The sequence below is a fragment of the Lissotriton vulgaris genome, chromosome 11, assembly GCF_964263255.1.
Source record: "Lissotriton vulgaris chromosome 11, aLisVul1.2, whole genome shotgun sequence".
NCBI lineage: Eukaryota > Metazoa > Chordata > Amphibia > Caudata > Salamandridae > Lissotriton > Lissotriton vulgaris.
Genome location: NC_141699.1, coordinates 97,027,779 through 97,045,071, shown reverse-complemented (window position 1 = coordinate 97,045,071; position 17,293 = coordinate 97,027,779). Strand labels below are relative to the sequence as shown.

The following is a 17,293-nucleotide window of genomic DNA, read 5'->3' as shown; positions in this document are numbered from 1 at the left end:
AACACTCAGACCCCTGGCTGTAGCTTCTGTGGCAGCCCCTATCCGGAAGGAATGAGTCCCAAACTCGGCCGGGTTTAGGCCCGCGGCCGAGATTGCCATTGCAAGCACCCGCTGGAACTGAAACTTTGTCAGTGGGGTGGCATCTGCATGCCTCAGCAAGGTCCCTCCCCATGATGCCGCCCTCTGCGCCAAATATTCCTCGACGCATGCAACCGGGCACATGGAAGATCCGGGGATCCGCTGGACTACTACACTGTCCCCGATCGCGCCTTGATCAGTCTTGGACCTGACAAACGAGACAATCATCGTCTCCCCTTTTACCTGAATGTGCTCTCGGCACAGTCCACCCCCCGTATCCCGCTTATTCTTTGCCACCAGTTCGCTTACCCGCATAGCCCCATGAAATGCTAATGCAAAAGCGGCCCGGAATAACACTGTTTCCTCCTGGGATGAACAAGTAGCAGGGAGTACGGACATTAATAGAGCCAACCTATCCAGACCTATAGGTTGCCTTTCATCTATTCTGCGACCCTCAAGGCGTTGCCACCCACGCAGCGCTTTCTGAACCACAAAAGACGCTGTAGGGTCCTGGATACCATGAGCCCGTGCCATGAAGGAAATGGCAGCCCGATGCCTCTGGGCCGTGGCCACCGATTTTCCTGCCCTGCGTAGAGACAGTAAAAACTTTATGACCAATTCTTCCTGACCCCAAAGCTCTCCCCTAGCTGAACCCAAAAAGGACAAATAGGAACGGAACGCCCCTTCATATGCCTTCCTTGTCCTAGGTGCTAAACTCTCTCCCACGAGGTTTTGTAGTTCGGGGCACCGAGAGACCAGAGAGCTTCGGGAAATGGTGCCGCCACCGGGTCCGCTGTGGGCAGAAAACCCCAGAAGGCCTGCATACGGAAACGAGAAAGCGCATCAGCAGCCTGATTCAGTACCCCTGGCACATGCCTCGCTCTGAAGAGCACGTTCAATTGCATACATAGTAAAACAATTTCCTTGAGCAACCTCAGGATCCACTTGCATCGTGCTGCCTGACTATTGATACACTCAACCACGGTCATGTTATCAGACCAGAACACCACAGAGTGATCCCTAAACCCCTCAGGCCATGTCTTCAAAGCCACCAGAATGGGGAACAATTCAAGAAAAGCAATGTTACTTGTAAGTCCACACTCGTGCCACCATGACGGCCACCTTTGGGCCGTCCAGTGATTGCCAAAGATGGCGCCAAAGCCTATACTCCCCGCCGAATCTGTCCACAGCCCCAATTCTCCGGAGGACATCGCCGGCTTCGTCCAGACAACCCGACCATTGAAGTCCGCCAGAAATGCCAACCAAATGCGCATGTCCTGGCGAATCTCGGCCGAGAGCCTTGTGCGGTGGTGCCCCTCTCTAAGACCGACCATGGCTTGTGCAATCGAACGGGAAAAGGGGCGGGCCATTGGCATCACTCTAAGGGCAAAATTCAACTGTCCCACAGTCTGCTGTAATTGATGCAAGTTCACCTTAGTTTCCTTAATACATGCTTCAAGGGAAGCCCTGAATTTCCGCACTTTTCCTTCTGGCAAGCGGAAGCAACCTTCTTCGGAATCGAGCTCTATTCCAAGAAACTCGAGCGAAGTTGAGGGCCCCACGGTCTTACCTGGTGCCAATGGCACACCAAACTGTCTCATCAAATCACAAAATTCATCTAGAGCCTGTGCACATTCTGTGTCCCCAGCTGCCCCCAGAAACAGAAAATCGTCCAGATAATGCATGACATGCTAAAACCCCATAACCCTTGTGAATGCCCATTGCAGAAAACAACTGAATTTTTCAAAATAAGCACACGATATGGAACAGCCCATTGGCATACATTTATCCATGTAATAGCGCCCCTGAAACATAAAGCCCAGGAGGCGCTGGTCGTCCGGGTGTACTGGGAGCAACCGGAAAGCGGACTCGATGTCGGACTTGGCCATCAGGGCTCCGGGCCCCAGGCGATTCAACATGGCGACTGCATCATCGAAGGATGCGTACCTCACCGAGCACAGCCCCGGGTCTATTGCATCATTAACTGACATATCCCTCGGGGCTGACAAATTATGTATCAGTCTGAACTCACCCCGGTCCTTCTTGGGGACCACTCCCAAAGGTGAACAAATGAAGTTAGGAACTGGTGGCGCGTCGAATGGTCCTGCCACCCGACCCCGGGCCACCTCTTTCCCAATCTTTGCTTGCACCACTGCCGTATTATGTAGGACCGAGAGTTGGTTCCTACACTGTGCTTTCCCCTGAAAATTCCCCACCGGGATGCGGAAACCGTAAGAAAAACCATCTCGCAGCACCCCAGCAGAGACATGATCAGGGTATTCGCGGAGCCAAGGAATCATTGCCATGGTATCAACCGGTGTAGGTAAAGCCGCCCCTCGGACTATGTCAGACCTGTTTGGCGCTTCCCTTACTGCCGCTATCACCCGTTTTGGCTCTGCACATGGTCTCGGGATGCGAAGATTGTCCACACCCCCCACATTCATGTCTAAACTTGCATGACCCATGGGGCCTCGTACACTTTCCCCTGTTAAAGTTCCAGCAAACTCCTTTTTTACCTGTATTGCCACTCGGCTTAGGGTGATGCTCGTTACTTGCTCCCGCCCGAAAGGGCGCCCCGGCTGGTTGGCGGGAAAGTTCACCCCCGCCCTCCCCCACTAGTGGCGCCTTCAACATGCCTGATTGCTCCATCTTTTGCCAAGAAATGGAGTCATAACAATCCCACGTCATAGATGCATCGAACTCTTTGGCTTTACGAAAAATATTATCATAACAAAACCACTCGTTGCCGCTATATGTCTGTGAATATTCCATAATACGTGACTGGTACACAGGTAACTCGGTCAATAAATCGGGTCTCCGTTCCCCCATAATTGAAGTAAATATGCCAAAAGCCCTACCCCAGTTACCTATCGTCTCATTGACTCTAAAGGCGGCCATTTTTGCGCGCCAAACACTCGGATGCATGAGTTCCTTCTGAACTTTCACATGCTCGATCTCGTAGTGGTCGGTTAGTAAGGAGAACATGTTTACATATTTCTCAGCCCATATCCGTTCTTTGACCTCCATCGGGATATGTTGAGCCAATCTCTCCCTCCTCGAGGGTACCGACCCCTTCCCCGCAATCGGCATTAGCTGCTTACCTGAGCTAGAAGCTGTAACCGCCGTTGCTGCCGAACTTGAGCCCGCTGCGGGTTGCTCTACTGGGGCCTGCAGGGAAATAAACGGATAAGTAGGTTTCGCGGCCTCGCGAGACTGCCGCAACTGCCTTATTAATTGCTTGGCTTCCTCAGCCGTGTCCCCTGGAGCCGCGGGACGCCCGCTGCTATTACCCAGCCATGCTGCCAACTGGGCGGCCAATTCCGGGGGCATGTCCCCTTCGTCCACTGGGGTAACCACAACGGGGATCTGTTGACTCTCAGCAGGAGCCGGATCGGGAATCTCCGCCGGTCTCGGGGGGCTCATCGGGGGAGCCTCCGGAACCGGGACCTCGTCGTCGTTTGGCCCGTTCCTGGCCCTCTTCCTTCTGCCGGCCGGGGCCTCCGTCGGGTTGGGTCTTTTGGCCTTCCCGCACCGTCCCTGGCCGCCATTTTCCTTTTCATCTCCGCCATGTCCTTTACCAACATCCGGAGCATCTGATCGGTGCTGACCTTCTTCGCGACTCTCTTGCCCGGCATGATTTGCAGCGCTAGAAGAGAAAAGAGAGAAATTACAAATTTCAAAAATGGCTCTTCGTTCCGTCTCGAGCTCACGTGCAGCGAGGAGGTGCAGCTTCAGAGCACAGGAAGAAGAGGATGCTTTCTTGGCTTGTGGCTCCTTTTATTCCTCTCGGGGCGGGCGTGAACCCGCCCCCTTCCGCCTCCCTGGGCGTGGCGGATGGCTTCGGTGTCTAGGACAACCCACTTCTGGGCGGGAAAAAGCGCGCCCCGCTACGCCGCTTCGGGCATACCAGCCGAGACGCGCCTCCCGCCCAAAATGGCTTCCCAGGGGGATCGGGGTACTCCACCATACGTTCGGGGGGACCGATTGGTCGCCCCTTTCCATGAAACTTGTACATTCCAAAGTAAGTGGACAAGCCTTACACCCACCACATTTTCTCAAAGCCCCGGCAATACATTTGATAGTGATAGGCTCTTGCCTATCACGGAGGGTGGAGTGTCTGGACTGGCGCATTCACGCCCTTGGGAGCCTAGTCGGGCCTTCATAATGCCTTATAGCTAGCGCGACCATGCATTTCTCTTCTTATAATAAGGTTCGTATGGGCAGGCAGCATTTACTAGATTTGATTAAATACATGTGGAGAAAACTTAATCCTCTTTCCTGCCATGTGGCCCTCGCTGGGCTGAAATGTAACATAATTAATTAATTCTCTGCAAAGTAACAACGACAGGACAGCAGAGCAGAATCGTGACGCGACAGACTCTGGTGCATATTTCCTCTCAAACAATTTGACAAAACTTGGGCTGCACAATGGCACCAGGGCCCCCAGCCCCATCCTTTTTCCGGCCTGGCTCTGACAGACTGAAGAGAAACAATGTATGTCAGCAGCGCGAGGAGCTCAAGGCAGGCTGCAGACTGCTGCAGCCTCATTAGAGAGTGAGACACAGCTCTCTACCGAATTGCTGAGGGGGCCCCCTTCAGATACTGAAGACTGGGGGGCCCCCGCACTGATGGGGCTGCGAGGTTTTTGTTACGCCCCTGCTTATGCGCTACCTCCAGCAGACCGATAACACCAAGCACCCGGCTCTTACAGATCACATCAATGCCAGCGCAAACAGCAGCAAGGAAATCTTTGCTATCATCAAGGATTTCTCCTCCCCTCCTATCGCCTCCAGCTACATCTCCCCCTCACAAGACCTTTGCAAAAGCTCTTGGATTTCTTCTGTCACAAAATCACCTGCATAAACGCCAGGGCAAGGCACATACACCTGCTCAGCACCAGGATACCCTGCAGGTGATAGTGTGCTTTACAAATACACACAACCTAACAGAACAAGGCAATACCTCTTTCTGGGGCCAGATACGAGTCCAAGCACTTGAATTTAAATACCATTGGGGTCTGTGTGCAATTTTATCTCAGGGGCACAAGATTGCAAGTCATCAGCAGTCTCCAGATCTCAGTTCTTCAGTGGGTAATATTTTTCAAGGACAAAGTGCCCAGATAGAATGTTGAATATCCATCATACTTGCTATGCTTTGTTCCTCTTTTGTCTGAGTTAGTCAACAAACAGTTCAAGAGACAACAGGTCACTGGTTTCCAACTTAATTTTAAAGAAACATCTGATAAATGAGGCCCGAGGATACATGGGGTTTGACAGGGGACAATTGACTCAGCTCAGGCTATGTGCAGCAACAGGTTCAGATGTTAAAATACCAAAAAGAGCCCTGCTAGTGGTATTAAGAGATTAGGGGCCTGTTTTAGAGTTTTCGGGACGGAGTACTCAGTCAGAAATGCAAAACTGCACCTTGCTCACTAAACCCTTGGCTTCCTGCCGCATTTAAAAACAAGCAGACCTTAAGTATTGCATCAATAAAGCCCCTATGGCTTCGTCCATGTTTAATATGTCCTTTGACAGATGTCAGAGGAAGGACATTTCACCCCCTGCCCTATCTAGGGTGAACAGTGTAATGTCTTTTTTTTCTTGTCCCTCACCACTTGTCCATCGCCGTCCATCTATCTTGCCCTGCTGAACAGAAAGGAAAAGTAAGTAATGACCCCCACACCTGGGGCTAAATCTAAGGGTGTGGGGGGGGGGGGTCATTAGTTATTTTGTTTTTCAGAAACAAACTCCTGCTTTGGGAGTTTGTTTCTGAAAATAAAAAGTTTGTAAAGGTTTCGTGGATGGCCATCAAAACACACAAAAAACTTTTTGTACAGTGAAAGGAACTACTGTGATGGCTTTCTTTTTAGTATAAAAAAATGACAACTGCTCTTTGGACGCACTTCTTCAACTCTTCCACATCCAAGTCTTTCTTTTCCACATAAGCCTCTTCGGCCATGTCAAAGATCTTAGTGAGTGGTTCAGTAAGGTCTAGTAACGTGTCTTGGCACATTCTAAGACCTTTATCCACGCCCTTCCTGGAATCACGGCCTCCTTTGCCAATGAAGGCCAGATTCTTTGCATCAAGATCAGGTGTCATGACTATTTTATTGGCCAAATTTGGACATGGGCACTCTGAGGGCAGACTCATTCTAATATCCTTGGTGATCTGTTTGCACCACCACGTCTCAACATACTCTGCCACATTAGGTGCAGGACTCCATTCAGGAGCAAGAGGATGCTTCAGAATCGTTGGATCAAACATTGATTCTCCAAGAGGATCAGTTAGAGATCCAAGGCTAACAGCCTTATCCCCACCCAACTGTCCTGAGAGCTTAACCTTCCCAACATCCTCTTCCTCTGATTCAAAATCTTATAAACAACTTAACCCCTTCGATGCGCATGACGGAACGGTTCCGTCATGAGCGTCGGTTGGCCTGTGCTCATGACGGAACCGTTCCGTCATGAGTCCATAGGTTCTTTCGAACCTTCAGCACCGCAGCGGAATTCGCGCAGCGCTGAAGGGGTTAATTACATTTCCACACTTCCTGAAGAATCATCAGAAAGGATGGTAGTATGTTTTCGACCATTCTCAGTTCTTGTATTTGACCTCAATCGACCCTTACACTGGTCCCCTTGTGTGTCCTCGACACTTCTTGTTTCGTACAACTACGAAACCCACAATCGACAATTCGACGCGGCCCAGGTGACATCAGTAGAGATAAACTGCAGCGAAGGTGCATTCAGCAGACTAGACTGCACCCCAGATAGCCGCCCGGACCGCATGATGTCAAGATGATTGTGAAGGGCTCCTAACTCCCCAAACGCCTCGCGACCGCCAACCTCTACCAACAACTGTAACATTTTATTTAATTACCTCAAACCGATACCCAATTCCTTAAATGATCGTCGATCGTTCGAGGACTTGATACATGATCTCAAGTATTAAAACAACATATTTGCACATGTGTTGCTGTGAAGCCTCTGCTCGCAAGCAGACTACTGAAACCCCTTTGGTTTTTTCGCACAGCTGGCCTTAACGAATAAACATAATCCTTACCTAGAAACTACCCCCTCCTTTTAACAAAGAAAAGGTAATATTTATTCAGGTTGATTAGGTTGCCTAAAGACACCTATCTATGCAGACTACAGAACATATGACTCAAATAAAGGCTACCTTATTAAAAAAAACGAAAAAATCATGCTGATGAGCTTATTAAATAGGCATTCAACCGAACGATAACCATCAGGACGAAACACAGTTTCAACACATTCAAACAAGCAACAAGCAGGAGCATCCGCACACATAGACTTATTTCTGTGAGCAGCAGCAAAAAAGAAGGAAGATGGCTAGGGATTCTGGCCTTTTGTTGGACTTGGAATTTTGTTATAGTTCTATATTCTTTAAAGGTGCTGCTGTGAGTAGTGCAATAAAGGAGATTGCAATAATGTTAGCCTCCGGTCTTGACATAAAATCTGATAAATGGCTTTATGCTGTCAAACAGGTAAGGAAACACTGGTGTAACAATAATATAAATACAAAGGTTCCAGATAATCTGTAAAGCTGCTGTCTCTCCAACAATTTCCCTTTGCTTTTTGGTAAATGCTTGTAGAATCACTGAACTGCAGGGGTCCTTCCACTGTGAAAGTGGTTATTCTTTGGGACAGCCTTATGGACTATGGTGAAAGGGGTGACCTTACATTGGTCACCCCAACCAGTGGTCTCAAGACAATAGTCCTCTTTTACCCATGCTATTCTGTCCAATTTACCAAAATCTGGCCAGCTTGGGAGAGCTTTGCTTTTGCCACAGGACCACTGCCTAGGAGTTCAGACCATCTCACTCAAGGCGGAACAGAACCAAGTTGATGTGTTGTATGGATAATAGCCCGACCCCAAAAAGCGTCTTGACGACATCACCGATGGCAGTAAGCTCTTTTTAAAGTGCTTTGGTTTGAACACCCTTTACAGTGCTGCAGAATTTCAGAACCTTCTGAAAAGTCCCTTTTCGATCATACTCGTAATTGTTCCAGTCTAGTTTTTCCCAGTTTAATATTTCTACCCACTTCCTGGTTTTAGTTTTCTGTCCTGTCTCCTGGATTTGTTAATGTACAGAAAGGCAAAATACTGTTTCCCACTGTATTGGAACACAGTCAACGTAGTGTTGTTCACCAGTTTCATCTCCTGTTCCTCACCTCAATTTTTGTGCCTATTTTTGCTCTGATGTGGCTCCTCCATATTGAAGTTACACTGAGCCTCGTTTCTGTCAGGTTTGTTTGTTCCTCCTCCATCATCACTCTTTGCAACTTTTCAGTTTTACTGAATCAGTATTTAAAATTTTTTGATTTACCCACTGCAGTCCTTCGGTAATGTTGCATCACCCTTGATAGGCATATGATACTCCAACTCCATGCATCCGCCATGTTAGTCCTAGGGTACTCATGAAGCACCAGATGCAGTTCTGAAATACTTATGCATTACCCACAGCAGTCTCATGGTAGTGAATGTGCAGGTGATGAAAGGTTCCATCTTAGATTGGTGTACAGTTGAAAGATTACATCTTAGAATTGTGTGTGGTTGTGCACCTATGCGCATCTGTGTGTGTTTGAAAGGACCAATTCTGAGTTGAAGTACTGTTGCCAAAGGTTTCATTTTGGATTGATATATGTTTACTGAAAGGTTTTATTGTGGACTTAAAAAGTTCTCTTGAAAAGTTCTATTCTGGGATGTTGTGTGTTAAAATAGTTCACCTCATGATGGCTTACGGATGCAAAAGGTTCCATCAAAATCTATATATGTGCAAAGGTTCTTTTTTCCATTTAGTTTAGTGTGTGGTTGTTAGATTTGTGTACAGTTGTTGATGCATCAGTGATGAAAAGTTCAATTATAGTTTGTTTGGTCATAGATTTTGAAGATGTGTGTGGTGTTCACAGTGTTGGTGGCTTGGGGCATTGAGATTGTGTACAGTTTGGGAAAGATCCCATGTTGGATTGGTGTGTAGAAGTTGAAATATTCCATATCGATTGTGTATGCAGTTGGTATTTGAGTCTTGGAAGCTTTTATCTTAACTAGTTCTGCGATTCATAAGCAATCCATGTGGATTGCTGTCCGGTTAAGGTAAAACTCCATTTCAGATTTAAGTTCAGTAATGTTATGTTTCTATGGATGTGGGTGCAGTTGTTGAACGATCCCTTCCTTTATTCCTCTGTGATTAATTAAAAATGCCATCTTGGATTTGTGTCCAATTGTTTATAAGTTTCTACAATTTTTATGCAGTTGTTGAACATTTTATGTTCGGTTTGTTCGCAGTTATTGAAAGTGTCTTAGATTAGTTTATAGTAGTTACAAAATTCCATTTTGTATTTGTGTTGTGGTTGAATAGTTCGATCTGTGTTTGAGACAACGTTTTGGGAAGGTTTCGACTTGTACCTATATGTGGTCATTAAAAGGTTGCTTCTTAGATCTTTTTGTGGATGCTAAGGGTTCCGCTTGAGTAAAACAGGATCCTTCAAGATCTGAAATGTATTCACAAAAAAAAGAAATAGCACTTTCATTTGTATTCTGGATATGTATTCAAGGGCACCTGATGATTGTTACTGTTCTGAGGTGTTGTTGTTTATTTACACGTTCTGTATCTGTGTTTTGCGTGTCTACGAAAATGCATGCATGATGAAGTAACTTATTGTTTTTCATGAACCTATTTGGAGCTCCATTGAAAAGTATATGGGATATATTTGAATGGCAACTGTAGCTTTGCTTTGAAAATAGAACTATAAAAATATGCGAAGTGTTATAAAACCCACATCATTGTGTTTAAGCAAGAGCATATGTTGTTTATTAATACACCTAAAACATAATAATAAATTGACTGAATAATGTGTCCAAAATAAGCACCCTAGCATAAACTTGCAGAAGCCAGATGCCCCCACAAAAAGCTGCTCACTCTACCAAGTGTGAGCAATAATAGGAAATGCACATTAAAAAGGAAATCTTAAAATTGACTATCCAGAAATTGTAAATTAGTCAAAGTTTCAATTATGTGAAGCCTGTTATTAACATTTTTGTGTTTTTCTCTGTCAGCAAAAAAAGAAGCCTCGGAAAATTGCCTTGGTTCCCCAGGAAGAGACAATCCAAGACACAGAGAGTTGTGAATCTCCCTCACAGACGGAAAGACCATCACTTATAAAAGAGTGGGTGGTAGTGCAGAGGACAGCTTTGTCAGTAAGTGGCAGCAAAACTGCTTTTTCCTGTCGCCTAAAAGTATGCAGAACTGCAGCAAACTACTTGATAAACAACTCCTGTATTAATGTGTAATTACATAACATAATAATGTGTATGTATGTGTGAGATGCCATATTTTATGAGTAGATCTTTTGTGAAAAAATGAAATATTTACAAATGAAGTGCCTCAAACGGAGGGACTCACCAAAGACCAGAAATGTATTTCCACTAAACAATTTTGGCCTCCACCTTTCACAGGTACTACAAGATTGTTTGTTCAGTGACAGCACAGTTGACACTGCTGCCTTTTCAGAAAGCATCATGAGTGAAGATTCCACCTGGGATGTGGAATTCAGGCAATCTGGAGATCTCTTGGGATATGCAATTTCACATGTTATTGTCCGCGATAGAAAGCCCATCTGGTTGCAATGATTTCAAATGGTACATCCAGAAGATTTCTCTGGAGTCCCATAGTTCTCCCTTTAAGATACGTTCCACAGGGAAAAACCTCAAATCTGATAGCAAATGGTCTACAAGGTTCAACTGATTAGCTAAAGGCTGAGCAAGTTTCTTAGTAATTACTGTTGATTTGTGATTTCTGTAGAGTGTATGCTGTCATTTACTGTTTGGCATATATATTGTTCTTTACATCTTTAATATTAACACTGAATCACATAAATTATGCATGTTGATCGACATGTAAGATGCTGTCTCATGCCATAAGTTCTTACTGTAATAGAATTTGTTACTATTGATGTTTGTAAAAGTATTCACATGTGATGCACCTTTTTAAAATCACAGTAATAACCCCTTGCATTTGTTGCAGCTTATTTGAGTTTATCTCTCATAATAAGAACTTGTAAATTGGGAGCTCTGTGATAAACATGAACTGGAGGCTCTGGAAAGAAAATTTGTCGATTTTCACAGCTGGATAATAAAATATGGGAAATGTGTTGTTGCATTATATTTTTGTAGTTAGGAGCTGATGAAAGATAGATAACCATAAATAGGACACGTTTGATTCTACTGTTGGTATTTCAAATACGTGCTTCCGTGGGTCACTGCAAAGACTTGATCATTTGTTGTTGTATGATATGCAAAGGGGACAATTAGATAGACCTAAAGATGGAGTAATCTTGCAAGTTTCTGTAGATGGTCTTTACAAGTGTCCTCTTTGCAGCTGATGCATCCTATTCTTAGCACTTAGCTATAGATTATGCTATGCTTAATGTGGCATGGGTCGATCCGAACTTCCTGTTCTGGCACATTACCGGTGCACTCTGGCCTGGCACGCCTGAAGACAATCCCAGCTCCGGCATACACGGAGCTTCTGTTTTGTAACCACACCTAGGGGCTTATTAGGATTGTGGATTTTCCGCATCCTCTGGGCCGGCGGAAGCCACCGCCGGCCCGGAGGATGCGGAAAATCTGCAGCGGACCCACCAAAGACCCACCGCCACATTAGGATGGCTGGTGGGTCCAGGTTTCAGTCCGCTGCTTTTCCGCCGCGGTTGGCTTACAACCGCGGTGGAAAAGCTCTAATATGGTGGCGGTGTCTCTCAGACACCGCCAGCCATATTAGGATGGGTTACAAAACATGCTTTTCTGCGGCGGGTTTTCCGCCGTGGAAAAGCATGTGGAACTTCACTGCAGGGTCCCGTTGCGGGGCCCCTGGGTGAAGGGGGCGTTGGGGGGGTGCACATGGGGGGGTACCTATGGTACCCCCCTGCATTTGTATGCAGTAATCAGCTTTCTGCATACAAATGCAATGTATGCATTTTTAACATTGCGGCGGGTGCAGCTTGAAGCCGCACCCGCCGCAATGTTAAATATAGAGGATGTGACCGCCATGGTGGCGGTCACATCCTAATTGCACAGGAGGGAACTCCGCATGCCATGCGGAGGTTCCCTCCTACTCTGGGGTCGCGGACGGATGCAAGTCCGTCCGTGATCCTAATGGGCTCCCTAATATGGAATCCTCTTTGTAGGATCCTTCTCAGTTCTCATCCAGGGGATACTCATCAATAGTCATAGTCTATAAATACTCCCCGCCCATGTGCTGGATCCTGGAGCATATATAAAACAAGCATTAGGAATGCATTAGGGCTCGGGTTTGTTTAAGTTAGAGATAATGGCATTGTAAATGGCAATGTGTTTTAGGCATGTGTTTTGGAGTGGAAGCATGTGGTGTGTGTTGGAGATATGTGTGTTGGATTGGAATGTTGTCAATGGTGGCATGCTGCACTTTAACGCATTATCTTTAAAAGGTAAAGTGCAGCATAGTGCGATAGGTGCAATATTAATTGGTGGATGCGTTATCAATTAGTGTGTGCATTGATGGGTGGTGGATGTGTGTGCCTGTAGGAATTGTGCAGTGATGGCTGTTGGTGTGTGTGTTTGGTGGAAGCGTGTAGTGGTGGCTTGAGGTGTGTATGACTGGTGGTAGCGTGCAGTAAGAGCTGTTACTGAGTGTGGCTGTCAAGCGTACAGAGCTGGATGGTAATGCGTGTGGTTGGTGAAAGGGTGCACTGACAGCTGTTGATGATTGTGCCAATTGAAAGAGTGGCTGGTGCACTGTCAGCTGTTGGTGTGTGTGTGCGTTTGGTGAAAGTTGCACTGACATTGTTTGTTGAGTGCGTGGGTGTTTAGCGGCACTGATGCATGGTCGTGTTTGTTTTTGGTGAAAGCGTACATTGATGGTTGTTGGTGTTTGTGCCTGGTGAAAGCATTCATTGACGGCTGGGGGTGTGTTGTTGTGTGTGTTGTTTTGTGTGTAGTGGTGAGTGTGTGGTGGTGAGTGTGTGGTGGTGAGTCTGTGGGGGTGAGTGTGTGGTGGTGGGTGTGTTGTGGTGAGTGGTGACGAGTGTGTGGTGTTGAGAGAGTGAGGTGTGTGTGGTATGTGTGTGTGTTATGTGTGTGTGGTGTGTGTATGGTGTGTGTGTGTGGTATGTGCGTGTGGTGTATGTGTGTGTGGTGTTTTCTGCACACTCACACACTGCCCCTACACATTCACACACTGCTCACCCTCACACTCCCAATGTCCCCCTGCATAGCCATACACTGTTTATCCTGCACACTCATTCTGCACACTCACACAATGTGCACCCTGCACCCTTACACACTGTCTCTGCAGTCACTCTGCACTCACTGTCACTTTACACTCACTCTGCACTCACTGTCACTCTACACTCTGCACTCACTGTCACTCTCGCACTTACTCTGCACTCACTGTCACTCTGCACTCACTCTGCACTCATCGTCACTGTGCACTCACTCTGCACTCACTGTCACTCTGCACTCACTTTGCACTCACTGTTACTCTACACTCACTTTGCACTCACTGTCACTCTCGCACTCACTCTGCACTCACTGTCTCTGCACTCACTCTGCACTCACTGTCACTCTGCACTCAGTCTGCACTCACTGTCACTCTGCACTCACACTGATCGCACTGTCACTCTGCACTCACTCTGCATTCACTGTCACTCTGCACTCACTCTGCACTCACTGTCACTTGCACTCACTCTGCACTCACTGTCACTCTCGCGCTCACTCTGCACTCACTGTCACTCTCGCACTCACTCTGCACTCACTGTCACTCTCGCACTCACTCTGCACTCACTCTGCACTCACTGTCACTCTCGCACTCACTGCCACTCTCGCACTCACTCTGCACTCACTGCCACTCTCGCACTCACTCTGCACTCACTGTCACTCTCGCACTCACTCTGCACTCACTGTCACTCTCGCACTCACTCTGCACTCACTGTCAATCTCGCACTCACTCTGCACTCACTGTCACTCACTCTGCACTCACTGTCACTCTCGCACTCACTCTGCACTCACTGTCCCTCTTGCACTCACTCTGCACTCACTGTCACTCTCGCACTCACTCTGCACTCACTGTCACTCTTGCACTCACTCTGCACTCACTGTCACTCTCGCACTCACTCTGCACTCACTGTCACTCTCGCACTCACTCTGCACTCACTGTCACTCTTGCACTCACTCTGCATTCACTGTCACTCTTGCACTCACTCTGCACTCACTGTCACTCTCGCACTCACTCTGCACTCACTGTCACTCTCGCACTCACTCTGCACTCACTGTCACTCTTGCACTCACTCTGTACTCACTGTCACTCTTGCACTCACTCTCCACTCACTGTCGTTCTCGCACTCGGCACTCACTGTCACTCTGCACTCTCACTCTTGCACTCACTCTGCACTCACTGTCACTCTCGCACTCACACTGCACTCACTGTCACTCTCGTACTCACTCTGCACTCACTATCCTCTCACACTCACTCTGCACTCACTGTCACTCTCGTACTCACTCTGCACTCACTGTCACTCTCGCACTCACTCTGCACTCACTGTCACTCTCGCACTCACTCTGCACTCACTGTCACTCTCCCACTCACTCTGCACTCACTGTCACTCTCGCACTCACTCTGCACTCACTGTCAATCTCGCACTCACTCTGCACTCACTTCACCCTGCACACTCACACTGTTTACCCTGCACACTCACACACTGCAGTCACTGTGAACAGTGCCTATGTGTACGCGCAGTGCCGGTGTGTGTGAGCAGCCTGTGTGTGTATGTAGTGCCTGTGTGTGTGAACAGTGTCTGTGTGTGTGAACAGTGTCTGTGTGTGTGAGCAGTGTCTGTGTGTGAGCAGTGTCTGTGTGTGAGCAGTGCCGGTGTGTGTGCACAGTGCTGGTGTGTGTATGTAGTGCCTGTGTGTGTGAAAAGTGCCTATGTGTGCGCGCAGTGCCGGTGTCTGTGAGCCGCCTGTGTGTGTATGTAGTGCCTGTGTGTGTGAACAGTGCCTGTGTGTGAAAAGTGCCTGTGTGTGAACAGTGCCTGTGTGTGAACAGTGCCTGTGTGTGAGAAGTGCCTGTGTGTGAGAAGTGCTTGTGTGTGTGAAAAGTGCCTGTGTGTATGAGCAGTGTATGTGTTTGTGAGCAGTGTCTGTGTGCATGAACAGTGCCTGTGTGTGAACAGTGCCTGTGTGTGAACAGTGCCTGTGTTTGGACAGTGCCTGAGTGTGAACAGTGCCTGTGTGTGATCAGTGCGCCTGTGTGTGTGCGCAGTGCCGGTATGTGTATGTAGTGCCTGTGTATGTGAACAGTGCCTATGTGTGCGCGCAGTGCCGGTGTGTGTGAGCAGCCTGTGTGTGTATGTACTGCCTGTGTGTGTGAACAGTGTCTGTGTGTGCGCAGTGCCGGTGTCCGTGTGTGTGAACAGTGTCTGTGTGTGTGAGCAGTGTCTGTGTGCGAGCAGTGTCTGTGTGTGAACAGTGCCTGTGTGTGAGAAGTGCCTGTGTGTGTGAGAAGTGCCTGTGTGTGTGAGAAGTGCCTGTGTGTGTGAGCAGTGTCCGTGTGTGTCAACAGTGTCTCTGTGTGTGAGCAGTGCCTGTGTATCCCTGCACCTAAAATCAACCTACTTGTCATGAGGCCCAAGGTTAGACACACAAGCACAACTGTTGCAACGCGGCCGCTCGGACCCTCCATGCAGAAACACATTCCTGCTCTCAGAGGTTTTGTTTTGTTGCTGAACAAGACATGAGCCCCTTTGATGAGATGAGGAGAATGCGGAAAAATGTGGGACTGTTCGTAAGCCACTGAAAAGAATTCCGTTTCGTACCTGGACGTTACTGTCTCCAATACAAACGCACTTACATACTTTGTGGAGTAATGAAGACTGTGTGTCTCATTGTCGGCGCCTGACCAAGCCAGCTCTTCAAAGGCCAACACTTACACATGAAAGGATGCAGACGAACGCGCGCCCACCAAACTCACTGCAGACTGGTGAACGCGCCCCGAACATCTGGGTTCAATTACTGTGGCACCCTGACAGCTCGTAATTGACAATTTATTGCACTCCCCTGCGCGTAACCGCACAGAATATGCAGGAAGTGCACAAACTGAAATCCATATGGCCTATTGCGTTAAGGCTACTAGAAACACAGCACTACGAGGACCAATTAGCATGCAGATGCCAAAATAAACTACGGAAAAATCTCGCGCAGTGAGGAATTTGTACTTCACTATTCTGAGCCCCATAACAAGACGGCTCGGAGCTCCGCCCCACTTCTGAGGAAGTGGTGACGTAGGCCAAGCCCTAAAAAAATATATAAATAAAAACAAACAAAAAAAAAAAAATATATATATATATATATAAACAAACAGATACATGCAGCCTAAAATATTTCCCAAAGATGCTGAAGTTACATAGGTTTGCATAGTAGCACCTATACTCCCCCAAACCCTATGGAAGAAAGAGAGCAGTAAAAATGTGTTATGTTACACTGCATTTCTAAAGCGCACAGCTACTCAGAGTATCCCGGCGCTGCTACCCTGAGCCCCCACCACCAGCTGAACAGGAAGAGCCTCTAAGAGAATGGGCTCAGAACAGAAGTGTTTTTAGGTTCTTTTTGAAGATAACCGGTCCGAAAACCTCCTGAGGGCGAGAGGAAGCTCATTCCAGGCTATGCCAGCCTTACGGGTGAAAGAGCAGCCACCTAGCCCATGGCGTGAAAAGCGGGAGTTCTGGATAAGGAGTTGGTCCGAGGACCGCAAAGTCCTGGAAGGAATATAGAAAGAAAAGCGCTTCTGCAGATAGAGTGGGCCCAATCCATACAAGGCCCGATGGACAATGGCCAGCATTTTGAATTTCAAGCGGGCCTCAACTGGGAGCCAGTGAAGGTGGCGGAGATGGATCTGCACGCTCTGCCTGGAAGAAAGACCCAGAAGGAGACGAGCAGCCGCATTTTGGACTACCTGTAATTTTTTTATCAGATAGCCTGGACATCCCACTAAGAGCGCGTTGGAGTAATCCAGCCGAGAAAGAATCAATGCACGGACTACTGTTTCTTTAGCCTCCACAGGCAGAAGGGGGAGGAATTTACGCAGGGTTTTAAGTATGTCATACAACAATGCTTTATCAAAAACCTGTAATTGCAGGCATTTGCCAGTAGGCTGCAGCAGAGT

General features: G+C 47.5%; 1 protein-coding gene across 5 annotated transcripts in view; it reads left to right on the top strand.

Moving 5' to 3' along the window:
• LOC147679034 (uncharacterized) overlaps nt 1–17,293 on the top strand; it is a 463,018-nt gene that overhangs the window by 131,382 nt on the left and 314,343 nt on the right. For all 5 annotated transcript variants that reach the window (XR_015300871.1, XM_086942773.1, XM_086942772.1 and 2 more), the window contains exon 3: nt 10,156–10,296. Coding sequence is in view for 4 of the 5 variants with exons in the window: in XM_086942773.1 (XP_086798899.1) it covers nt 10,156–10,296 (141 nt within the window). In the remaining variant the exon portion in view is untranslated. The remainder of the gene's footprint in view (nt 1–10,155; nt 10,297–17,293) is intronic.